Here is a 27,748-nt window from a genome sequence, read left to right on the forward strand (position 1 = left end):
ATTATACCAACTGCAATCTGAAGCAGACCTCAGGCTGCCTCTTACAAAACTATCAAACAGGAAATGTACCATTTAAACTAGCAAACTGGTGACACAATGGGACAATGTTTTGGGCATGTCATATGTACTGATAACACTTCCATCAATTAAATGCTCTGACAAAGTGTTAGTTTTAATATATCTGACAGCTCAGGAAATCACTGCTAATTGTTATGTCAACTATGGCATTCATTCTAAACATGATCAGAACTAAATGGCTCTGTCAAATGAAAATTGAGACCTCGAGTAAAGAACAGAGAATGAGTGTACTGGTCCACATCATTGTGATACTACAGTGGGTCACAGTGTTGTGCACAGCGACATCCTCATACAAAAACCACTGACAAGTGTTTATCTCAAATTGGTGATTTCTACCATGGCAGGAGTGAGAAATAATGTGAGATGCAATATAAACGCAATCCAGTAGTGCTAGTTTGTACAAATGTATAATTTTTTCGACCTTCTTCGTGTTGATTGTCAAGTTAAATGCAGACCAAACCTGGAAAAGTATTCCAAGCTTTCAAAATACAATGAATAGTAAAAGCTGGAATAACACACTGAATCATTTTTAGAGGAGTCTGAATCACTGCTTTCTCGGAAGTGAAGAAATTCTCTGCATTTTACAGTTTACAGTCTGTCATAGTATTTGACACAACGTGTCTCACAGTGATATAGCTGGAGTGACACTGCAATTATGATCAATACAAAAACCTATTCAGCCTCCATTGTTTGAAACTAGTCAGTGATTACTTCTACAAACCGTCTTAACTTGCACTGCAGCATTAGTTCTGTGCGGTTTAATGCCAGTATCACTATTTAATTTGTAAAAGTGTTGGGTAATGAATGATACACCAGTTGGGGATTTTGAGAATCAGCTCATGTGTTACTCTGTGAAGTATAAAACAGTATTAAAATTTATCAAGAATGATCAGAATTCACTCGCACAGTCATGTGATGAAGATTTATCGTGACTTTATTTTGCCTGTGGTTCTGAAAATTTAAATTGATGGTAGATTTTTGATTTGTTTTATACAGAGCTAGTTATTGTGTGACCCAGTCCAGAGGATGTAACACTGTGACGATCTTGGCTACTGGGGCCAAGGGACCATGGTGACAGTGACTTCAGGTAAGAACTTTGAACTTTCTTAGTGACTTTTTTATAACTTTCTATTCATGTGACTAATTTCTGAATTAAATTAAACTCAGATTCTTTGCTGAGTTTGGTTTGGTTCGGATTGATTTTTGTCCAGACTGATTACAGACTTCAGTTAAGGCTCAGCAAATAGTTACAATGGGGATGATGGAGTCAGTTGCTCGGTGTATCTTTTTTTGATCAGATGGGTATTCTGTGTGGCTGGGTTACTTGAAACACCTAATGTCTCTTAATCATCAGCTATAAATAATGTTTAATGTCAGTGACACCTGACTGTGAGTTTTATTATCAACAACAAACGCTAAGAATTCAAAGATGTTCGAGACATTACTAAACATGATTAAAATATGCTAAAATATCATTATTAATTTCTTGAATATATGTTCTTACCCTGATTATATTTTCGCATTTATTTTGTTAATTAGTTGATGACAAGCAGGTTAGAAACTGTCATAAAATTTTCTTGCGGTGCTATATTGCATTCTGTTGATGAGATTCTGAGTTTGTTTTACTTGATTCTGTTGAATTGAGTTGATTGGATTTTGGCTTTGTTTTAGTTGATTCGGTTTGAACTGTGTTGATTGGATTCTGACTTTGGTTTTACTTGGTTTTGTTGAATTGTGTTGATTGGCTTTTGAAATTGTTTATTTGATTCTGCTGAATTGAATTGTTTGGATTCTGATTATGTTTCATTCAAATCTGTTGTTCTGAGTTGATTGGATTCTGATTTTATTTTCCTTGATTCTGTTGAATTGAGTTGATTGGATCATATTCAGTTTGTGAAATTGATCAGCGTTTTCATGCTTTCTGTAATCGGTGTTTTCTCTCTGGTGAGGAGGTTGACTCTCTGGATTACTTTTCATTACCAATATTTGTGAAGTTGTTTGGTTTTTCATGAATCATTTCTGCATTTGTTAAAATTATATGACACATTTTTCTCTGCTTGATTGAAAACATTACATCCATTTGTACCGGTCTGAAAAACAACTTAAGGCAGAAACCCGGAAGTGTGAGAAATGAAAAAAAAACGAGTTTTTAATGCATTGCCTTTAAAAAAAACTCAGTTCTAATTGTAAACTAACTGAATTTTGTTTTGAGTAGCCTCATTCAAAATAAAATTTGGGACTAAAATCTGAAACTGCAGAATTGATCAGATTATGTAATTGAAACTAACTTAAAATTATAATGTGGTAATATTTGTCCATTCAGTAATTTTGTTTTGACCATGAAGTGATTAATCAATATATGCCTTCAACCGCTCTACTGTGCGCTGCACAAGATTGTCACGATCAAGAAGGGTGTACAGGTTGGAAATAAATTGAACTGTTGCCAGAAACGTAACAGCTTTAAGTGTTAAGTCCCCTCACAAACAAGGCTGCTGTTATGACTTGCTATTTCTGTTCAATTTAATCATTAGTGTGCTGGATTCTGAGCAGCTTTGTTAGACTTCAATTTGTTTTTTTTTGTGAGGTTACATCATGTTCTTGGTTATGTTGAAAATGTTTGCAGAGCTCGTTCTGCTGCAAACACACCGTGTTGTGATCTGGTGATCATTGATCTGTTGAGGAGGGACTGTGCTTGGGTAACATTAAATATGTTATATTTGGGAAACTGTTTTTGGTTTCTACATTGTTTTTGCAATGTTAACACAGTTGGTGACAGTGAACCGCTCCAGGTTCCCCATTCAATGCGATCAGCATGCGAGGTGAAATTTCATAAAGCCTAATATTAAGTGAAAGACAAATCGCAAAGGTTTTAGAAATGAAGGGAAAACAGATACCTTTGGGCGCCATTTTTACTGAAAAGTAATAATTAAGGATTAATCTAATCCATGCTTTACAATCCAAATTCAGAACCCCACTATCTAGTTCAATCACAAGGTCTGTCTTTTAACAGTTTACAAGTCATAGAGAAATATAAATAGAATTCCAAAAGTCTAATGTTCTAATAGTTCTTGCTCTTGAGCAAAAATGCCATGACTGTGTTATAATTGATCAAGAAACACCTTTCAGTTCCGCTGTACACGACATACATATTTTTCTGGCTGGAAAAGATCATTGGCAAAGACCATTTGGAAATTCTGCTCAATTTTATGAAGAACAGGTCAGTTTCACTGCTTTGATCAGTTTCACACGTAACTTGAGTTAATTAATTGTTATGTCCCTGATTAAACTGGATTTACAGGATAAAATAAAACATTAACTGAATTATTTAATCTGCACAGTGCTTTAGGTGTTCCCAATCTGTGCATTTTAAATAAATAGTTACATTTTACAACAAAATATCAACTGAAGAGTCATTCTTTCGAAACAACTGCTATAGTGAATTATGTGACCAAGGCCAAATTTCAAATTAATTAAAATAATCCATTCATGACCTCGCAGGGCAGCATGGGGCTCAGTGGTTGGCACTGCTGCCTCACAGTGCCAGGGTCCCAAATTCGATCCCACCCTCGGGTGACTGCCTGTGTGGAGTTTGCACATTCTCCCCGTGTTTGCATGGGTTTCCTTCGGGCACTCTGGTTTCCTACCACAGTCCAAAAGATGTGCAGGTCAGGTGATTGGCTGTGCTAAATTGCACATAGTGTTCAGGGATGTGTCGGTTAGGGTGCATTAGTCCGGGGTAAATATAAATTAGGGGGAATGAGTCTGGCTGGACTACTTATTGTTCAGAGGGTCAGTGTGGAATTGTTGGGCCAAATGACCTGTTTCTATACTGTGGGAACCCTACTCTTAAAACCATGGGAGTGCTTGCTGCAAACGCAGAGAATTCATTTTACATCGATGTGTTCAGACGGATGCAGTGTTCACAAATTTGCAGAAGACATGAACTAGAGGATAACAGAGCACATGGTTTATTCAGCCACTGAAAATAGAGTAATATTTATTTTAATTAATATACTTGACCGATTTATTGCAATGTCGCGATCGGAAGGAATCTGCTCACATCAGTTAAGTGTGACAATCATTTAGATTAGATTTCCTGCAGTATGTATCGGGCCATTTGGCCCAACAAGTCCACACCGACCCTCTGAAGAGTAACCCACCCAGACCCATTGCCCTACCCTATATTTACCCCTGACTAATGCACCTAACACGATGGACGATACAGCATGACCAGTTCACCTGACATGCACATCTTTGGATTGTGGGAGGAAATCCACACAGACACAGGGGAGATTGTGTAAACTCCACATAGGCAGTCACCCGAGGCTGGAAGCGAGCCTGGGTACCTGGATCTGTGAGGCAGCAGTGCCCACATTTACTTAGACATCCGCTAAAGCGGGCAACTCCAGACAGAAGCATATTTTCAATTCATACGTTTTTAAACATTTTCGTTCATTAAAAGCAGTTAACAAAAAATGACCTTGCCCTAATTCCTTCAACAGAAATGCTTTCGACACTGGAATGCAGTATTGACTTTATGCAGTGCATGCAAAATCTCCACAGTTCAAGGAACGTTTTAAGAATATGTAAAAACAATTTAGAGAATAATCCATTTCCTCCGGATCTGTGCTTTAATTGGCGATATTTCCCACCTCAATAATTTTGTTAAATACAATGACTTATTAAGTTTATTTACTCAGTGGTTATTTATGTTCATTGTGAATACATTCTTGTTCACATTAATCCTCTGGTTAGTTCCTCTGATGAATGTTCAATTACAGTGAATATATTTGACGTGAGGAGTTGAGCAATGTATCCTCTAGGATTAAGTCTGTTGTGCAGTTTGTTTAAGTGCTATCTCTGACTAACTTGTCAATGGTCCTGACCATTTGTAAATTGTCCAGTTCGGATACCTGAATCTCAGACAGTTCAATTTTATCTTGAGCTTCAAAACCACTTTTATCTGCCAGAAATACAATATTCGATTAGGTGCCTCAGAATTGAGAGCCCTGACTAAGTTGTTCCAATCAGAACGAACGTTTCAGGAACAAAAGGCAGATAGCAAGAGTTTTGAAATTGGTTGTTGGCAACAAGAGATATTTGATTGAGCGAGGCAGAGGGAAATATGCTGTATATTTTCTTTGTGCCTCAGTTGTGCAGGACATGTTTTGTGGCACAATGTAGAATCAGAATTTTTTTGCATCTTATTATTTGAAGACCTATTATCAGCTTTTAATGTCACTGGAAACGGTCATATTACACTTCAAAACATTTTAATCTTTTCCAAACTAAGTAGACCGTCTGGTGCAGCAACATTCACAGGGGAAAGAGGAAGGGAGTTCTAGGTTGGAATCCAGTGACAGTGAATTGATGGCAATGCAATTCCTAGATTTATTCCTCTGTAGTTCCCATAGAGTTTGAACAATTTGGAGCTGCTGTCAAAGCATTCTTCGATAAATGTTGAAATGTTACTTTCATTGTACAAACATTCTGGAACAATCCCTGGTTGTTGGAAGGTGATAATAACTAACATGGTTTATGTACTGTCAAAACATGTGGGCTGTGTTCTCCGTGATAGTGTCAAGCTCATTGTGTTCAGGTCTGTTGTGATGTTGTAGTAGAGTCCCTGATTCTGTGCCAGGTGGCCTGTGTTCACTTACAACATGTTAGAGAGGTATGTAACACAATCTCTTATCAGGTTACTTCAGTGCAAGAAAGCAGATTGACATGTCTGGGTGTTTGTTGGAATTCCACTCACAGAGGCCAATGAAATCTATTCAATCGCTGTCCTGACTTGTGTCTCTTAGATATTAAACAGAAGTTTGGTGGTTAGCAGCTTTTTCCAGATCAATATTTGTTCACAAGCTTTTGGGCATCGCTAGATGGTGTTAATGGAGTAAGTGCTCAAAGAAATCCCAGCTTTTGACTTGCTGTTATGACAATATCATTTATAACTAATCCAGAATGAATCATTTTCGAAGCATATTTGATGAGATTATGCTTAGGCTGTTTTACTTTATATTAAACCAGTGCTGTAGCTGAATTTGATTGTTCAGTACGGTGGGGGTTCCGCTGAATCCAACACTTGCAGCAGATGGTGAAAGCTTTTCAGTTGATCTTCAACTACTATTTCAGACCGTCCAGTACCTCTGCTAAGAATTCTTTTTTTCCAACAGGAGTCAAGCCAACGTTATCACTGTTTATCTCAACAGGTGTGAGCTCTTGTGCCAAAAACATGAAAACAATTTGGTGAAGAGTCGGGGGGGGGGGGTCTCTGGATGCGAAAGGTTAACCTTGCCTTCTCTCCCCAGGAGCTGCTAGACCTGCTGAGTTTCTTCAGAAATTTCTGTCTTTATTTTGGTTTTCTAGCATTTAAAGTTTGTTGTTTCATTGAAAAAAGTTGTGTTCGATGAAGCACGTTCTTCAGAGAAAAGATGCATTTGAACAAATTGCGAATGTTCAGAGATGTTAAATATCAGAGAATCATTGAATTGGAGCGCCCTGATCTCCAGCTGTAGTTTCACAAGAAACTATGATGAAGTAACAACACACTCCAGAGCGCAGTGTCTGCTGTAATTGGGTGGAAGTTATTTTGATCACTCAGATAGAGAATGTCAATGTTCCCATTCCAAATAATCAACTGAAGGTTTTTTTTTAAAGCATGTGTGAAACAATTAATTTGTTGAAATATTTTAATAAAAAGTGTTCACCGCCAGTGCTAGCTTAATGAATGACACAATGATAGGAAGGTCGGAGCAAGAGGAGGGCACTCAGCCCCTCGAGCTGTTCCACCACTTACTAAGATCATGGAGCATCTGTGAGCTAAATCCACAGGTCTCCCTTTGGCTAAAACTCTTTTAAACCTTTGATTAACAAGCAAAAACTATCCCAGATTTACTAATTCAACTGCCCGTAACAAAGGGAGACACCATTTCTGAAAGACATTCCTGTGAGTACTGTGACACAATGAGGCTGGAATTAATTGCTCATGAAAGTAAACTTTCAATCTCTGACAATTTCCAATTGAAAGATCCCAATCATCATATTTCTTTAATTTAACACTATACTTCCCTGGAATAAGGAAATATAATGTGTGATTGCCTTGCTAAAAATGAGGGAAGCTTCATTCCTATTGCATGATTAAGAAATAGCTCTGTTCATTCATTGAAATCACAGTCAAATCACACAAAAGGAAACCATGTCATCTTGTGTAGACACACAAGTGCCTCAAATAATTTCCAATTCTTCCAGTGGTTGTTTGAATCTCTAGACAGGTGTGGAAGTGTCAGACTTTTTATATCGCCTTGAGAAACCAGTTATCATCAGCCTATTTGAATTGCTGAAGTTTGTGTGGTATTAGCACATTCACAGCGCTGTTAGGAAGTGAGTCCCATGGCTGTGATTGAGGAAGAGGAAACGGCACAGAAATAATTGAGAGTCAAGTTGAAGTCTTATTTGGAGGAGAGCTTTCAGGTGAAGCATTTACACGCATGTGCGCCCTTATCCTCAAGGATCACAGTTTTGGAACATGCTGCTGAAGGGACATGTCAGCATGCAAACTGGAAGCTGAAGAAGGCCCCGTGGCCCCTCTAGAATGCTATTCCATTCATGGGATCATCATTAATCTTGCTGCTCACCAGTCTTCCCAACACACCGATAATATTGAACCTGATTGTTTACTGTTCAGCAAAAGAATGGTGAAACTTTGGAATTCTCCACCACAGAAATTGATTCAGGACAAAACATAAAATGATTTCAATAAGGAGATAGATTCCTTCAATCCTTAAAAAAATGCTCCGGATATGTGGGAGAAAGGCAAACAGGGTACAATATTGGTTGAAAGCCATGAAAACATTGAATGGGGCATGGTTTGTAAGTTTGCACGTAACACCAACATTGGTGGTATAATTGGCAGTGAAAGTTATCTAAACGTACAATGAAATCTTGATTAGCTGGGCCAATGGGCTGAGGAGTGGCAGATGGAGTGTAATTTAAATGAATACGACGTGTTGCTTTTTGAGAAGACAAATCAGGTCACAACATACAGAGTTAATGGTAGGGCACTGGATAGTGATGTTGAACACTGGGCCCTGAGGGTCCAGACTCATAGAGTCTTACAGAGTTCATGGTAAGGCACTGGGTAGTGATATTGAACACTGAGGACCCTGAGGGTTCAGACTCATAGATTCTTGAAAGCGTTGTCTCAAGTAGCTAGTGTGTTGAAGGTGTTTGGCACATGTACCTTCATTGGTCAGAGCACTGAGTGCAGGAGTTGGAGCTTCATATTGTACCTGTCCAAAACATTGGAATGAACTTCCAGAGGAAGTGGTAAATGCAGAGATAGGTCCAACATTTAGAAGACATTTGAACAGCTCCAGGAACTGGATAGGTCGGGATGGATATGGGCCAAAGGCAGGCAAGTGGAATTAGTTTAATTTGGGAACTCTGGTCAGCATGGATGAGGTGGACCAAAGGAACTGTTTCTGTGCTGTACGACTTTATGACTCACTGACTTTATGGTGGAGTAGGCTCAAAGTTGGAAGGTGGAGAGCAAGTGAGGGGCTAGACTGGGCATGTGGGAGAGTTTGGGCTGGTAGGCTGTGAGGTGTTGGCTGGCTGCTGGGTAAGCTTGCATGCACTCTGTCTGGCAAGGTGGCATCAAGGTAAATGGTAATGGTCACAGGATAATTTGGTCGAATTGTGCTTGGTAGGTGAGGGGTAGTTTGAGCTGAAATGCAGGAGATCTGTCTTTGCCAGGCTGGTTAGTGCAGAGGTGGGAACTGTGCCAGGCTGGTTAGTGTAGAGGTGGGCAGAGTGCCAGGATGTTTCGGGGGTGGAAGGTCACTGTAATGAAGTGACAGGAGGACGTGTTGTCTAAATGCAAAGCTCGGAGTCTGGTGGGTTGTAAAGGACAGATGCGAAAGGAGATAGGATGCAATGTGCACAGGTTGACTTGGGTAAGATGAGAGGTCAGTGATCAAGGACTGAGTTCACGTCTTGGATAGTGGGCTTTTGTCCGAGGTTGTGAAAATGATGGTGCCAGGTCCAGTCAGGGCCAGATTCACCATGGGCCAGGTGAAGGGCGGCAGGAGTGTAAATGAGTGAAAGGGATTGAGATCATATGTCCATCTGGAATATAGAATATAGAACATTACAGTGCAGTACAGGCCCTTCAGCCCTCGATGTTGCGCTGACCTGTGGAACCAATCTGAAGCCTATCTATCCTACACTATTCCATTTACATCCATATGTTTATCCAATGACCTTTTAAATGCCCTTAAAGTTGGCGAGTGTACTATTGTTGCAGGCAGTGCGTTCCATGGCCCAACTACTCTCTGAGTAAAGAAACAACCTCTGACATCTGTCATCTATGTCCTCTCCTGCTCGCCATCACTATTCAAGGAAAAAGACTTTCACTGTCCACTCTCTGTTTATCTTTTATGTCTCAATTAAGTAACCTCTCAACCTTCTTCTCTCAAATAAAAACAGCCTCAAGACCCTCATCCTTTCCTCATTAAACCTTCCCACCATACCAAACAACATCCTGGTAAACCTCCTCTGAACTCTTCCAAAGCTTCCACGTTCTCCCTATAATGTGGTGACCAGAACAGTACACAATACTCCCAAGTGCAGCCACACCAGAGTTTTGTACAGCCGCAGCTTAACCTCGTGGTTCTGAAACTCATTCCCTCTATCGATGAAAGCCAACACAAAGTATGCCTTCTTAACAACTCTATCAAACTGGCTGGCAACTTTTAGGGATCTATGTACATGGACACTGAGATCTCTCTGCTTCGCTACACTACCAATATGGATTGCCTTGGATGTGTTTCTTGTGATAGGGGCTGTGTGTTCCGGGCATGAATGGGTGTATAGCAGGGTAGGGTTTGTCAATGTGAGTAGGAATTTAGGTCTAGACAGAATAAGTGCAGTGGTTAGTCTGAGACATGAGGTTTGGTGGTGAACTGTGTGTCAGTTTGATAGTTATTAAAGTTAAAGATTACTTGTTCATTTCTCAAATCATATTTACGTAAATACTCAGCTGTAACACTCCAAAGTCTCTGAACCTTAATAGTCCTCCATTTTTCAGAGGCCTCCAGAATTCAGATAATTGTAAATGAGATGTTTCAACTTCCAGACAATTGGCATGAGTTCAGCCGTGACAGCCATCCTCCCCGTCCCAGTGCTCAGCTCCTGCCTGTGCTGCTGCTGCAGTGACCTTCCTCCCAGAGAGAACATTCTACCTTGCATTGATAAGTGAGGAAGGCTCACTGGGCCTGATTTCCAAGTATGGGGACGGCAAACACGGGGGGGACACAACTTTAAAGTGAGGGGAGATAGGTATAAGACAGATGTCAGAGGTAGTTTCTTTACTCATTAAGTAATAAGGGTATGGAATGCTTTGCCTGCAACGGTAGTAGATTCGCCAAGTTTAAGTACATTTAAGTCGTCATTGGGCTAACATATGGATGTACATGGGATAGTGTAGGTGGGATGGGCTTCAGATTAGTATGACAGGGCAGCGCAACATCGAGGGCCGAAGGGCCTGTACTGCGCTGTAATGTTCTATGTTCTATGATTCACTCTGACTTCTCTCCGGGGGTACTGCCAGCTGTTGGGTATTTCCAGCAGCACGGCACTTCGTGGGGCAGCACGCTGGTTCCGTGGTTAGTGCTGCTGCCTCACAGTGCTAGGGACTCGGGTTCCATTCCAGCCTCGGGTGACTGTCTGTGTGGAGTTGGCACTTTCTCCCCATGTCTGTGTGCGTTTCCTCCCACAGTCCAAAGATGTGCAAGGTTGGGGAATTGCAAATGTTGTGTTCAGTGATTGGGAGGTTAGGTGCATTAGTCAGGGTTAACTGTAGCATAATAGGATAGGGGAATGGGTCTGGATGCGTTACTTTTCAGAGGGTGGGTGTGGACTTGTTGGGCCAAATGGCCTGTTTGCACACACTGTAGACTTTCGTTGAATCTGCATTTCCTTGGTTTGTAGTTTGTGGAACTTCTCTGCTCTTCACAGCAATCCAGTGAAAGTGTCAGTTGGTGAGATCTTCAAACAGTTACTGGGGTGGGATCAGGATGTTCTTCTTCCTAAATTATATGGCAATGGTCAAGGTCAAGGTCATGTTTCTAAAGAGGAAACCAATGATCATGATCAGCAACTGATAGGAAACAAAAATAAACCCCAGTTATGCTGTCGACTTCAGCGGGAGCATACTGGCAAACGTTTACAGCTGAGGATACATTTGAGTAACTGATAAGGTCAAATTAACAGAAACTAACATGCTCAATTGGTTATTCTGTTGTAGAGACACCGTCTCCCCCCACGCTTTATGGCCTGGTCTCCTCCTGTGAGGAGCACAACACCGGTTCTGTGATCTTTGGTTGTTTGGCGATGGACTATTCCCCTGACGTCACCAAGGTAACCTGGAAGAAAGGTGGGGAGCTAATCACGACTGGATTGAAGATTTCCCCATCAGTGAGAAACAAGAAGGGAACCTACACCCTGAGCAGCCAGTTAACCCTGCCCGGGTCAGCAGTAGATTGCCCCAGCAAAATCTCCTGTGAGGTTCAACACAGCGGGACACACAAGAGCAAAGAAATGCCATGTCCAGGTCCGTGTTGTAGGAACTGAGATAAACAGATCATCTGTGATTAACATGAATTAGGCATTATTTATAACCGTTTTCACAGACTCACCTTATACAGCACAGGAAAAAGGCCCTTTGATCCACCCAATTCACGCCTATCAATAACAGCCACCTAACTATTCCAGTCTCATGTGCCAGCCTTGTGTGACTTGCCCTTGCAAGGATACTTCATACTTATAATGAGGGGCTCAGTCTCTACATGACTTATAGGTGCTGAGCTCCAGGCTAACACCACCCTCTGTTTGATTTTGTTTTCCCCTGAGATCCACTTGGAACCTCCCGGCCTTACCTTCACCCTGTGCCCCTGAGGCATTGATCTCTCCATCAAGGGGAAAGGTTTCATCCAGTTTACCCTGTCTATGCCTAAAATAATTCTAGACATCATGATAATCTTCTCCCTAATTCTCCTCTGCTCCAAGGAAAACCCCTGTCTATCTAAACTAGTTTCATAACTAAAACCCTCCAACCCAGGCAAGACCCTGGCAAATCTCATCAATACTGCCTTCAGTGTAATCACATTCCTTCCATAACATGCACACAACGCTTCAGTATGGCCTAACCAGTGTTTTATTAAGTTCCAGTATCATCTCACCACTCTTCATTGTCAATGTCTAGGCTAATAAAAGCAAATATCCTCCCACTTTCTTCGCCTCTTTATCCAGACGACACAGTACTATAGGGGATCGGTGGGTACATGCACCAAAGATCCTCAGGCCTTTCCAGGGTTCCACCATTCAAAACGTCATACCTCACAGATTCTTCTGCCGAATTACATCACCTTACATTTATTCAGAATAATTTCCATTTGCAACTTTTCTCTTCACATACAATCAACCCTTTTATATCCTCCTGCAATCTAAAGCCATTATGCTCATGATTTACCAACATGACAGTTTTCATTTCATCTGTGAATTCACTGGTTAATCCTCCTAAATTTGAGTCTCAATCATTGGTATGTAAGAGAAATAGCACGGAAATCAACACTAATCTCCACAGAACACCAGGAGACATAGATTTCCAGTCACGCAGACACCCGTTGACTATTATCCCCTGCTCCCATCACTCAGCCAGTTCTAGATCCAATCTGTCAAACTAACTCGGATCCCATTGGCTCTGATTATTGCTATCATCTGGACATCGAATTATCTCTATGAAAATTACTATCAAATTGTTACACGTGACTTCCTCTCAATAAAACCGTGCTGAAAATTGTTGATTTATCTTGCAAATGAAGACTAATTTCACTTCTCAATAGTTTCCTTACCACTGAGACTAGCTTGACAGATCTGTGTTTTCATTATTTATCCCTTCCTTCGTCCTGCACAACAGTGCAACGTTGGCTGATCTACACTCACTTGGCACAACTGCTGTGGCCAGACAGGAATTCTAAATTATTGTCAGCGACCCAACTATTTCATCCTTTGCATCGCTCAACCGCTTGGTATACTTTTCATCTGCCCTGGAAATATAACCACTTTTCATTCATCAAGACAACACAGAACATCACGTCATGTGTCCTAATTTCTGAAAGTACATCACAACACCCCTCCATGATTTCTGTCCCACACTGTCCCTCTTCCTAGGAAACACTGACACAACACATTCGTTTTGACCACAACCTAATCCTCCGACTCCACTCTAATAATAACACTTAATGGGCATTATTGTTTCCCGAATAATTCTTTTATTATGAATGAGCCTGTAACTTTTAAAAATATTTTCCTTTATTTTGACTGCTATTATTTTCTCATGGTCCCTTTTGCTCTTCTAATTCCTTTGTCTTTCAAACTCCCCCTTGCACGTTCTGTACTCCATATTAGTTTCTATTGTTTTGAGATTTCAGTATAGACCGGAAGCCTCCCTTGTTTCTCTTTATCTCCCCCTCCATGCCCTTTGGTGTCCAGAGCCCGCTGCATTCTTGGTTCCACGCAGTGGCTTCCTGGGAAATGCCCTCCCTGTGATTTTCCTATCTCTTTCTTACATGTGTCACACTGCTCTGACTCAGATTTACCAATAAGTGTCAGCTTCCAGTCCACTCTGGTCAAGTCATTACCTGATCTTACTAAAATTGTCCTTCCCCTTTTCAGAACTTTGGGCCAATTTCTATTCCTTTGCAGTACAATCTGAAATCCAACTGATTTACCATCACTGTCTGCAAAGTGCTCCACCATTGGTGTTTTACCCACAGGGTCGACTTCATTCCCTAAAGTTAAGTTCCGGTTCACCCCTCTCTTGCAAGGTCTGGATTAAAATTCTCTGTATTAAACACATACTTTGTTCAAATATTCTCCTGGAGGCATTTTCAGAATTGTGCTCCCTCTCAACTTTTGACAAAATAAATATCCAAGCCTATGCTGAGGAAGTTAAAAACCTCTTTTTCTCATTCCCCTATTTAATTTACATGTCTCTGAAATTTGCCCATGTATTTGCACTTGGTCTTTTGGACCTATAGTAAGGTCTATCGTGCTCTCCCAATCGTTATGTTTGCTGTATTTTGGTTTTGAAGTACTGTCCATTTGCCTTTGTTCAAGGAGGTATCCATGATTTCATTTCTCTTTACAGCCTAAAATACTCTTGTCAGAATTGCGACAGAAGCAACATTCTGTACCGCACACCCCCGCCCCCATCATTTTCCATCTTTCCCTGTCTCGCCTGAAGGCACTAAATCCTGGAATATTGAATAGCCACTCCTGCCTGGCTCTCAATATGTCTCCGTGATAGCAACGGCATCATATCTTCATTTATGCCAGTAATTCGTCTGCCTTGTTCATCAGACTCTGTCATTAAAACGAATACCATCCAACGTTGCTATCTCCCTTCTGATGTTACCAGCCTATAGTTTCTGTGCCTCCTTGACTCCCTTGCTGTGTCCTCTAAGTTTAGCCTTTCACATTGTCCTGCTGATCTTTCTGTGTGGATCCCAGCTTCTCCAGCACTCTGCACAATTATGATTCTTGTATCCATTAACCACAAGAATCCTTGATATATGAGAACTGATTGTATTTGTTATGAAATTCATCGGATAATGTATGCGATGTGTTTCCTAAAGGTCCAGACATTCTCCCACCAACCCTTCTCCTAACTGTGAGCTCCAGTGAAGACATCGCGAGCAGCAAGTTTGCAACCGTCGTCTGTTCAATCATCGAGTTCCATCCGAAGTCAATCTCCGTGAGTTGGTTGAAAAATGGCCGACACTTGGATTCTGGCTTCTTCACGTCTCCCGTGTGTGAGGCGAATGGGAACTTCTCGGTGACGAATCGGCTGATGGTCCCTTATGGTGAATGGTACAACAGTGCGGTCTATACCTGCCAGGTCACTCATGGAGAGAACACTCAAAGTAAAAACATCACCGCACTCCAGGGTAAGAGACACAGACTGAGAGAGCTACAAATCATTCTGAACTCTGATGTGAATCAAACACACTAATTTATCAGGCGTAGTAAACAGCACGGTACAGCTTCTCATTTCCCAACATGCCACGTATCTCATTTCAGTTTGAGTGTTACATTAGCATTGCTCATAATTCAACCTTTTGGCAAGTCAGAAAAGCATGTTTCCTCTCTGTTGAAGATAGATATATAGACAGTGAGCATTGTTAAATAGTTTGTTGCCAGACCATGCTGGGAGAGGCATTCAGAGTGCTGAATCCTTGCCTGGTAGCTGCTTCAAGGGTAAGTTTGGGGTGGAGGGGGGATATTGGAGAGATATCTGATTGAAACATAGAAAATACTGAGAGACTGAGGTCGAGTGAATGTGGAATAGATGCTTTGACTGGTCAGCGAGACTAGGACCCAAGGGCACAGTCTCAGGGTCAAAGGAGCACCGTTTAGAACTGAGATGGGGAGGAATTTCTTCAGCCAGAGGGTGATGAGTCTGTGGAACATGTTGCTGCAGAGGGCTGTGGAGGCCAGGCCATTGTGTGTATTCAAGCCAGAGATAGATCGGCTCTTGTTTAGTACGGGGAGAAGGCAGGAGAATGGCTTTAGCCCGAAACGTCGTTTTTCCTGCTCGTCGGATGCTGCCTGACCTGCTGTGTTTTTCCAGCATCATTCTGATCTAAACTCTGGATTGGCCGAACAGCCTTATTCTGAACATCTATCAAATTGACGTGGTTAAAATATGCAGTGACCCTTACTTGAGAATAAATCAAAATGCGTTCAATGCTTCATTCCCTGCTCAGGAATGACCTGTTGGTTGGACATTGTACGACATCGATTTTTATCTGGTACTGAGCTCTTTAACTTCATTTATGGGATCAGACCACAGACGAAGTGGGTATCACATTTGATGAACTGGGATAAACGTGATCTCACTGAGCTGCTTTAAGATGCTCTCTGTAATTACTGGATGAGGCAGGAGAATAAATTCTGGTGCGAATGCTGTAATAGGGATATAGGGATGAATGAACTAGGAACTCGAGACAGGCTGATTTAGCCTGGTTTGGGGTGATGATGTTTACACAGTGAGTAGTGGATGTCTATAAAATTAGTGCACATTTCCATCGAGTTTGTAGATTAATTTAAGACGCTTTTGTTTGTTTCTTTTCTCCCCTGCTCTATGAAGAAATTAAAAAATGCAGCTTGGTAAATTAAGTAGAAGTACAGACCAGTTATGAACTAACTGAATGGAGGGAAAGACTTAAGGAGATGGGTGTCCTTCTCGATATCCAATGCTGTACTCAGTGTCTTGTTTGCAGATCTACTCCAAACACAGCCCACGAGGAACAATAACATAAATTAGAGAATGACATCACAACAATAACGCAAAGTATTTTTGATCACGTTAAATATAATGAATAGAATTTCCATGGCTGTTCACTGCTTCTGTAACACTTTAGAACTCTGCAAAGAGAATAATTATTATTTATTATAATCTGTCCAAAATTTGGGATTTGATTTGGCAGTCAGTGTGACCAGCAGCACTTGCACCTAAAGGTGATGAACATGGAAATGAACTCATTATATTCAGATTACTCTTGTCACAAGTATCAATGGATGGTCTTAAGTGAGAGACAAACTCTGAAAGAAGATAATTCCATGGGTTACAAGATGGTATCTTTGATGATTTTACTTTTTTCACAGGTTTCACTTGTTACAAAGCCAGTGTTCTTTCGGAATAATTACACAGGGTATGTTATAGGTAATCACAAATGTTTCACAGATCAAAATACATCAACAATAGTAAGCATCGTTTCAGCAACAGTTGGAGTTGCCATTTTGAAGGTGGTGTCTTCACCCTGTGAAGGAGTAATCTGAAGATTGGCTGTTTGTATCAGAAATGGGCATTTTTCATTGACTTTGATTTTTGTTTCATAGAAGATACCGAGTGCCACCCTAACACCGTTAAAATCCTCCCACCACCAGTAGAACAAGTCTTACTGGAGGCGACGGTGACATTAACCTGCGTTGTGTCCAATCTTCCTTCTGGAGTCAATGTGACCTGGAAACAAGAAAAGAAGCCTCTGAAATCAGAGATTGCTGAGCAGCCTGGACAGAATCCCGACAGCGTGATCAGCAAATTAGACATTTCTACTGAAGCCTGGCTGAGTGGCATTACTTTTGAATGTGTGGTGTACCATCAGAATCTACCGACTCCGCTGAGAGACTCCATCCACAAGGAGAAAGGTGAGCGGTGAGATTAAAGCACAAAGGATCCCATGTGTAATCCAGATCCAGTTACATCAAGAGAGGCTTTGATTGGAAATGAACCAACACCGTTAGGAGCATTAATGATGCATCTGAAGGCAGGATAGCTAAGTAGCTGATTCAGAAAAAGATGGACCAAAGGATATTGTATCCTGATGAAGTCAGATAAGGTGGGAAGAAGCCTGAGTTGTGACGTCACCATCAGCAATGACAAATGGCCAGAATGCCCTTGTTGTGGGCTGGAAACATGGAGGCAACTTTCACATTAAATTTTCCTTTTTTTACTGAACAGTATGTGTACCATACTGCTCCTTTAAAAAAACGAAAGTGAATAAATCCCAAATTTAAAATGGCGTATTTTAATATTTCGTGAAATTGTGATATCGGTTCAGGATTTTTTTGGTTGATTTATATTTGTCTCAAATATTCTGCAGTGATTAATCCGCTGGAGCCGTCAGTGTCGGTCCTCCTGCCACCAACAGAAGAAATCTCCGCTCAGAGGTTTCTCTCCCTCACCTGTTTAGTGAGAGGTTTCTCCCCCCGAGAGATCTTCGTCAAGTGGACAAACAATGACAAGCCGGTGAATCCCAGTAACTACAAGAACACCGAGGTGATGGCGGAGAGCGACAACACCTCCTTCTTCATCTACAGCCTGTTATCCATTACAGCGGAGGAGTGGGCCAGCGGTGCTTCTTACTCCTGTGTGGTGGGACATGAAGCGATTCCATTGAAGATCATCAACAGAACAGTCGATAAATCCAGCGGTAAACCGAGTTTTGTAAACATTTCACTTGCACTGATGGACACAGTTAATTCATGTCAATAAAAATCTCAAAGTTGCATTTAGTAATTCAACAGAAGTAATGAAGTGTTTTTTTTTCCTCCAGCTGTGTGTTAAATACTGAAATAGTTGTTTCTCATTCTGACTTACATTCCATCTGTGTAGTTAAAGTGGAATATTTACAGGTCTGTAACAAGTGTCTTGTGCAGTTAATGTTCCCTGATCAGATACACCCTGGGTCAGAGACAGAGTAAAGCTCACTCATTGCAGGATTCCACCAAGTACCTTATCCATCCTAAATCCCTCTGTGACAAAATCTGACAATGTCCATTTTATGTCAAGGGTAGGGCACGGGTTTTGAACTTGGTGTTTTTGATTCCCCCAATTGGACATTCTTACAAAATTCATGTCAGTTTTAAACTGCCAAATTGCACCAGTTGGAAATGTAAATTTAAGACCCTTTAAAATTAAATTTGATTGGAACATACCAATCATAAAGAGTGCAGAACAGTTTGAATGTAACCTTTGTTTCTGGGGAACTGCCAGGGATATTGCGCCAGTGCATGAATTGACAGAGTGTATCTTCACTTTCACACCAAAGAGAATCAACAGATAAGTTGTTGTGGAGCAGAGGGGAGGGGATCGACGAATGGTCTGTCCTCTTGCTCCCTGTGCAGAGTTTTCATGGTGGATGTCCTCTGTAATGTAAACCAGTTGCTAACAGGGACAGTCAGCTTCTTGCTTACTGTCCACAGATTTAACATTTCCATGCAAAACAATACCTTTGAAGCATGTTAGACACGCTTGGCTCTGTTAACAAATGATAACATTGATTCCCATAATCCAAAACTGGTGTTTGCATCGTCCCAGTTTGAATTCCATCGTTTTGTCTCAGTTTTCTGGAGCACATGGGATCAATTCTGGTATTCAAATACCTGATATCATTTTGTTTCACATACAGAACACAAGTAGACATTTTCTAATACACATATTCAGAAATGTTATCTCTGGGGCAGTGGGGATTTGAACTGACGCCTTTTCTCTCAGAGACAAAAGTTCTATCACTGCAACAGAGGAGTTGCTCATAAAATGCTTATCTCTCCACGACGATGGGAAATGTTTCCTGCAACACCAAGGTCAAATCTAATTATGGGCAATGCATTAAAATTAGAACAATAAATTAGAATAATAAAAATTGCAGTCTGGTATAAGAACAGATACAGAGAGATGATCGCAAATACACACGCAATGACACATATATGGGCTCTCACCTAAAGACACATATTTATGTGCACACTCAAATGTGCATATAGATAAGATGTCACACACGCAGACTCGCACAGAGCCACATATGCAAGTGGTACTTGAACACTCACCTAAGCTCATACAAAAACTCACATACACCAAAAGAAAATCATTTGCACAAATGAACAGGAGTACTCACACATAACCATGAGAAACATCGACACACGGTAACACACAAATGGGCATGAATACATATACATTCATACAGCACAATGTGTACAGACATACACACATGAACACACAGATACAAATTCCGAAAAATGTCCTCCCACATGTCAACTCACACAGGCACGTAAGTGCACAGAGATAAACATTAATATCATTATTTTCCCATTTTCAGAATCACAAACATACGATGACAGAGGCAGCTTAATTAGTTATTTTTAAACCACATTGATCAGCATGTATACAATATCACACGCACACACAAATTCAGAGTCTCACATACAGACACACAAGTGCATAGATGAACAAATAGAGGGGCGTTTATTAAATAAGGATAATGGGCACAAGGATCAGCAAGCATCCACAAACAATAGCACAAACAAGCTGATCAGGAGATGGTTTGGGAAAGATTGCCACACAAGCAAACATCATCATATAAATACAAACATCCATCAAAACATAACATTGCATGCTAACATTTATTAAGCATAAGCATGAAAATAACCCAGTGGAGGTAGGATCTGAAACAGACACATAAGCATACGTTTTAGACAGCACTAATGAAAAGTGAACACTCACAAAGACATTACAAGATAAGCATAGGCAGCAACGAAGTGGCATATTAGCATGATGATGCTTACACACTGGGAAAATACCAAGATTTAGGTGCACAAACACATGAGCACACCAGCAGTAAAGGAACAGGAATATGTTTATTCATGCACAGACTCCAACATGGGCTAGAGTGAAGTCAGAGACTCTTATAACCACATACACAAACATTAAAGGGAAACCAAACACACCAAGCAGTAGATCAAATAAATTAAGGGACACACGTACAAAAACTTATTCCTAAATATACAGATCCTACAAACTAAAATATGAAGCAATGTCCTGACTGTGATGTCACTTATAATCATGATTTGCCAAGCAATTGGTCACCAATATAAAAGATGAGAATCACATTTGAACTTTTATTCAGAGACGGCTACAATTTTCAACTAAAGTGCTGTCACAGCCTATATTTATAATATAATGATATAATTAAAATCATCATTCGTAATAAGCATTCCTCAAATAATAATATCCTTAAATAATAGATGAAAAGAAAAATAATTTAAAAAATTCTGACATGGACAATGAAGAAAGAACATGTGCAGTTAGTATTTGTAATTTCTTGCTGAGTCAATAATGCACTAATAGAACCAGATAAGAGTCACACTTGAGAAATACCTGACTGCTTTATGAAGATGTAATGGTCTCCAATTACATGACTTGGATGGAGATAGATCGATCTGGATCAATAAACAATCTGAATGCGTTCTCTCGGCTTTATATTCATAGATTCAATAGATCGCACTTGGATTGAAGACTATGAGGATGATAACAGCAACATTTGGACAACTGCTTCCACGTTCATCACCTTGTTCTTCCTGAGTATTTTCTACAGCGCTGCCGTCACTCTGGTGAAGGTGAGAATAATCACATCCTTCTCACGCCAAGCAGCCCAATATGTTTTGTGAAATCTCTAAGTGTGCCAAGTGAATAAACATTAAATCTGAAAGTCCCTGATCATAAATATCTGCATCATTGCTTTCTCTCTCTTTTCCAGGTTAAGTGAATGAGTTGTGGACCCCTTTGATTTTCCTGATCTGCTTATCAAGGTCTCTGAATTCCCAACCTCCAATCTGTCCTGTTGCTGACCCTAACAGTGAGATTACTTCAGTTTATCAGCGTGTAACTGAGACAATTATTGATGGATTTTCCTTCTTACTTTGATATCTTTGAGATGGTTGTGGTTGGAAGAATTTGTAGCTTCCCAGTTGTTTGAAGCCCGTTTGTTTTGTTTTTATTTGTTCCTTACTCAGAATGGTTGCCTACCCTTTCAGATGAGCCTTTGTATTCCCTTTCTTGTGACTTTTACTGATGTACAGAAAATTCCCAGCTCACAGCGCATGTGTTCTCGTCTCAATGTGGCATCCATCCATGATATTCACTTCTGTTAGCTTTTACATCAACCTTTTGGATAAAAATGCTTTCTGAAATGGTTACTAAATCTCGAATGAATATGCACTAACCTTGAGTTTGCTTAATTCTTTCTTCAAGGCCAGTCAGTAATAATACACTTTCCCACATCCTACTCCTTTCCCAGCCAAATACTTTCACTTGTTCTGTTTGGTTGTATTTTATCCAGCCATTTAGTTTAATGCTGCGCTACCATGCAGCCCACTAATGTAAATACATCTTTCACACGATATGCCTGATGGAACACTCCAGAGGCAGAATGATTAGAGAACATTTCCGCTTATGCACCAAGGGTCACGGCCTCAGGTCACCTCATGATAATTTTATAGGCTCCACCAGAAGCCGAAAAAAAGGCAGACAACGGAGTTTGAAAGTTTACTCTACACTGTCTAAACTAAAAGTACTCCCAATGTCAGGGCAGCCTGGGTTAGTAATGCAGAAATCGCCACCTAAAGCGCCCAACTAAACATTCATCAGCCAAAAATGTCAACGTTCAGTCAGGTATTCAGACACAACACGTGCACAATCCAAGGGCGGAATCTCGGAACTGGAGTTTTTCTCACACATAAATCTCATGGAACACAATTCCTGGGATCTACTTGACACACCACACCTGTCGAATCCCAGGGAATGAGACTAAGATCTGTCTGATACAGAGATATTACTGAACAGCAACCCTCAAAAATTATAAAACAGAGGTCGCTGTGATCAGGCAAGGCACAGCTCGTGAGTACCTGAAATATTCAGCCATTGAGATCCATATGACACAAGACGGAATTGAGAACCAATCACAGCAACTGGTCACAGAGTCTGGAAACTATCAGCAGAGGAGAACATTCTCAATTTCTCAGAGTTTGTGAGGTGTATCATCCCGGGAATAGTGTTGTGAATCAGTCACGCACCCAATCTCATAACTTTGCATTTTCTCAAAAACGTGGCACCTGAAACTAGATGCAACATTCCAGGTGAGACAAGAGACTTTTTATTTCAGTTTAACATAATTGCTGTGTGTTTGTTCTCTACAGCGTAGGGTGATGAAGTTGGGTTTATTTGCTCTTCTGTCCATGTATCATAGTACATTCACTGATTTGTGCACATACACACGGGGGATCCTCTGCTCCTGCACCCCTTTGGGTTTACCCCCTTACTATTGTAAGTTCCCCTGAGTTCATCACAAAACAAAGAAGCAGGTCACACCTCCCTGAGACTGAGATCTATCTGACACACCGATATTAATGAATAACAATCCTCAACAATTATAAATCACAGGTTGATTTCGATCAGGGAAGGCAGAGATGAGAAGTTCTGGAAACCCTGTTGCTTTCCATGTCCTTTCCCACAAGCCGTCTGTCAAGCTTTGAAGCACTTAGCTGTTCTTCCAATATCCTAACATTTTATTTTAAATTGCTATTAATATTTTTCTGTAATTTTGCATTATAGATCAAAGCACATGTTGAACCAACAAGGACTCCAAACACTGAATGGAGTTCGTTTTTTAAAATTCTTGTTTCTATCCAGAATTTTCCTTCCACACAATGTAACCTTTTATTTCCCATCACCCAAGTCACCCATAGTATTTTTATTTTCAGCTACTAAACAACACCAGTGAATTGAATAATTTATGTTCAAAGCCCCTCCCATCATCAAAGGTACGGCAGAAGTAGGAAGAGCTAGAAGGAAATTGGAGTCAATTTTTCTTGTGGTGAAACATTACTACTGTTCTAACACAAGGGATTTCTGAGGAATGGTCCAGTGAAGCTATGTGGATGGAACTCAGAAATAAGAAAAGCATGATTACTTTGATGCGATTGTAATAGTCCCCCCAGTAGTCAGAGTGAAATTGAGTAGCAAATATGTCGAAAGATCTTATTTATACGTAAGAATAATAGTATTGTAATAATAGCAAATGTTAACCTTCCAAACATAAAGTGGGACAGCCATGGTCTTAAGAGCTTGGATGGTGAGGGATTTAGTAAGTGCTAAAGTCAATTTTCTTCATTAATATGTAGATGTAACTATCACAGAAGGAGCAAACTTGACCTACTCTTGTGATATAAGGCAGGGCAAGTGACTGAATGTTTAGTAGGGGAGCTTTTTGGGGCCGGGGTCATAATTCGATTAGTTGTAAAATATTTATGGAAAGGATTGGCATTATATATAAGTTAAAGTTCTTAATTGGGCGAGGGCAAATTTTGATAGGATGAGATAAAAACTTTCAAGAGTTGATTGGAGTAGACTGTTTGCAGCTCAAGGGATGGCCGGCAAGAGTGAGGCTTTCAGAAGTGAGATAACTAGAGTTCGGAGGCGTGATGTTCCTGTTAGTGTGAAGATAAGGCTGGTAAGAGGAGGGAACACTGGAGGAATAAAGATATTGAGGCTCTGGTTCAGATTAAGAATGAATCGTATATTAGATATAGAGAAATGAGATCAAGTGAATCCCTAAGAGTACAAGGGGTGCAGGGACATTGTAAAGAGGGAAATGAGGAGGGCAAGAAAGGAAAATGAGATAACCTTGGGAGATAATGTTAAAGATAATCCAAAGAGATTTGACTTGTACATTAAGAGCAAAGGGGTAGGTCATAGAGTCATAGAGATGTACAACTTGGAAACAGATCTTTCAGTCTCACTTGCCCATGCTGACCAGATATCCTAAACTAATCTAGTCCCATTTGCCAGTACTTGGCCCATATCCTTCTAAACTCTCCTATTCGTCTACACACTCAGATGCCTTTTAAATGTTGAAATTGCACCAGCCTCCACTGCTTCCTGTGGCAGTTCATTCCATACACACCATCCCCTGCATGAAAAAGTTACTCCTTAGGTACTTTCAACTTTTTCCCCTCTCACTCTAAACCTACACTCACGAGGTTTAGATGAGACTCCACCCACCCCATGGAAAAATACCTTGTCTATTCACTGTATCCATGCCTCTGATGATTTTATAAACCTTTATAAAGTCACCCCTCAGCCTCCAACGCTCCAGGGAAATCAGCCCCAGCTCATTCAGCCTCTCCCTATATAACTCTACATGGCTGTGAATACGTATAAGCCTAGAGGGATGGTTTCATAAATCATGTTACATTTTATATAAACGCTGTTTTTTTTATTATCATTTAGTTTAAAATGGAGGATGGGTGCCTTTTCAATTTCATACCAGTAGCACAGAAAGACCTGGGGAAATAAACTGCAACAAAAAAGAAATGGACAAAAAGTTATTGCACTACGGATAATCTCACCATATCATTCGTGTAAAAAATAATTCCCTATTTTGACCTTGAAGTTAATAGAGTCTATTAATTAGTCCTGTGTGTGTAATAATTTTCATCTATCTGTCATTCTACATTTAGTTGTTATAGTTACCGTGTCGATTACTGCACCTCTCTAAAAATTCAAAACAAAATAAAGTAAAACTGCAAATTAATATTGTATGTAATTAAGAGAAAAATAATTAGCAATTCAATGACACCAAATTGGAAAGGAATGTTGAAATGTAGCCAATTCTGAGGACTACAAGAAGTTGCTAGAGATCATTAATTAATTTACGGCATGTTCAAATAATTAGCAAATGAAGATCCACACAGATAAACGTAAGGTGTTACATCTTGGTTGGAATAATGTGCAGGTCATTTATTCAAAGATGCACGTCTAAGTGAGGGAGACAAACAAAGGGATTTCAGACAATTACATCAGTCACTAACAATTTCACCACAGGTTCCAAAGGCCATAAAAATGCAAACAAGGCTCTAAGCTTTATCTCTAAAGGGATAGATTTGAAAGTAGGGTCACTATAGAAATTTGGTTGACTATAATTAAGAGTATTGCCTGCTGTTCGAGTTGACATATTATAGAATGTATGAGCGAGAGTGAAGAGAAGATTTATAAGAATGCTACACAAGTTTCTGGCTGTGTATATCAAGGAAGAATTGTTGCGCTGTTCACTTCTCTCTTGTAAAGAAGGCTGACAGTTCTAAAATTATGAAAGGTATTGAAAAGAGAAGGTACAGAGAAAACATTTCACTACGGGGTAGAACATAACTAGAGGCTGTCAATATAAGACAGTACCTCAAGAAATCCAAAAGGGAATTCAGAAGAAACCTCTTCACTGAAAGAATGATGAGAACGGGGAATATGTGACCAGTCGGAACAGTAGAAATCAATTGTTTAGATGTATTTCAAGGCGAGCACTTGGAAGGGATGGGAATAGAGAATTACAATGGGCGATTTAGATGAGAAAAGATGTGAAACACCTTGAGTAGAACATATGCGCTAGCATGAACTGATTGTGCCAAATGGTCTGTTTCTCCTCTGTAATCCTGTGTAGAAAATCACCATTGTATGAAACAAAAAGTGTATTAAGAACATCGAGAAGAATTATAAAGTTTCTCACAAAAAAGTCTCAAGTATTCAGCACTGAATGTAAATGATTTTATTACATGGCCACACTTCACTATTTGTTTGATAGCACTGAAACAGCAGTAATCACAGTACTCTTACTAGGAGTAGGAGTAACCCAGTGTCCATGCACCAATTGGGGGACCTTAATGACTTATTAATGGTCTCAGTAGGACCTGTCAAGCTGGTCCTGGGAATGTTGTGAACACTCTAGCCCTCACGGCTTCTTTCACTCACTTACTCTGACTTCCAGTTCCCGTAATGATCGCCACCATGGACAGGAGACTGTTCCAGTATGCAGATGGGATGCCCTATTATGAGCCATAAGATACTTCATTAGGAGGGACATCCTGCAGGCGTGTCTCTAGGATGCAGGAGGAGGTCTCCCACACAATGGAGGCCCCACCTACTGCTAACAAACTGCCAGCATTGGCGGGAGTAGACTCTACATTGACCACCTGAGTGGCCATCCTTTCCCTAATTTGGGATCAATAAAATACTATGGAGGTGGAAATATGAGAGCCTTCCCTTATTATTATCCACCTAATGACCTGCAGCCTGTCCCTAGAGGGCTTATAGAACCCAGTCCCATTCCAATATTCAAGAACATGAAGAGCTGGCAAACTGGTCAAAATTGATAAAGCTTAACACAAACAGTCTTGTCCTGAGTGTTAAATTGTAAAGTGTAACTTGAGATGAGTTCAATAAAAATGGCAGAAGTACCGAAACAACCACTTCCATCCATCAGAAACAAATTTCTATGATTGGGAACGGGTGGTCCGCTATTTGGAATGGAGCAGTGCATTTGAAAGTTAATGTGGAGCAGCAATGTTATATGATGGATGTGTGCACAGTTTGAAGCTGTTTGCTGATTCAGTTTTGCTAAAGCTTTGGCAGATACATTCCAATTAGAATCAATTAAATCTGCCAAAGTGGACATTAAATACTCACATTTATGAGATGCTTTAACATAGAACATTGAAAAGTACAGCACAGAACAGGCCCATTGGCCCACGATGGTGTGCCAAGGTTTAATCCTAATGTAAAATATAATAACAACCTACACACCCCTCAACTCACTGCTAAACATGTGGCATGTCCAGCAGTCGCTTATAAGTCCCTAATGACTCTGCTTCCACCACCACCACCACTGGCAATGCATTCCATGCATTCACAACTCTCTACGTAAAGAACCTACCTCTAACGTCTCCTCAATACCTTTCTACTAATATCTTAAAAATATGACCCCTTGTACCAGTCAATCCTGCCCTGGGGAAAAGTGTCTCGCTATTGACTTTATCTATTCCTCTCATTATCTTGTATACCTCAATCAGGTCTCCTCTTTTCCTCCTTCTCTCCAGAGAGAAACGTCTGAGCTTATTCCACCTTTCTTCATAAGGCAAGCCCTCCAGTCCAGACAGCATTCTGGTAAACCTTCTTTGAATGCTCTCCAAAGCCTCTACATCTTTCTTACAGTAGAGCGACCAGAACTGGACACAATATTCCAAGTGTGGTCTCACCAGGGACTTGTAGAGCTGTCGCAAAACCTCGCGGCTCTCAAACTCGATCCCCCTGTTAATGAAAGCCAAAACACCAAATGCTTTCTTAACAACCCTATTCATTTGTGTGGCAATTTTGAGGGATCTATGTCCTGCACACCCAGATCCTTCTGTTCCTCCACACTGCCAAGAATCCTGTCTTTAACCC

At 40.5% G+C, this 27,748-nt stretch overlaps 1 gene segment (V, D, J or C); it reads left to right on the forward strand.

The window, feature by feature from the left end:
• The first annotated feature begins 1,131 nt into the window (after positions 1 to 1,131).
• LOC148148386 (Ig heavy chain C region, membrane-bound form-like) lies at positions 1,132 to 21,496 on the forward strand. The segment is given in 7 exon segments: positions 1,132 to 1,165; positions 11,387 to 11,692; positions 14,778 to 15,089; positions 17,044 to 17,352; positions 17,808 to 18,137; positions 20,969 to 21,096; positions 21,237 to 21,496. Coding segments are annotated over 7 exon segments (1,413 nt in total).
• The last annotated feature ends 6,252 nt before the right edge of the window (positions 21,497 to 27,748 follow it).

The sequence above is a fragment of the Chiloscyllium plagiosum genome, unplaced genomic scaffold, assembly GCF_037043375.1.
Source record: "Chiloscyllium plagiosum isolate Xiang-an unplaced genomic scaffold, Cpla_swu_hap1 HiC_scaffold_13, whole genome shotgun sequence".
NCBI lineage: Eukaryota > Metazoa > Chordata > Chondrichthyes > Orectolobiformes > Hemiscylliidae > Chiloscyllium > Chiloscyllium plagiosum.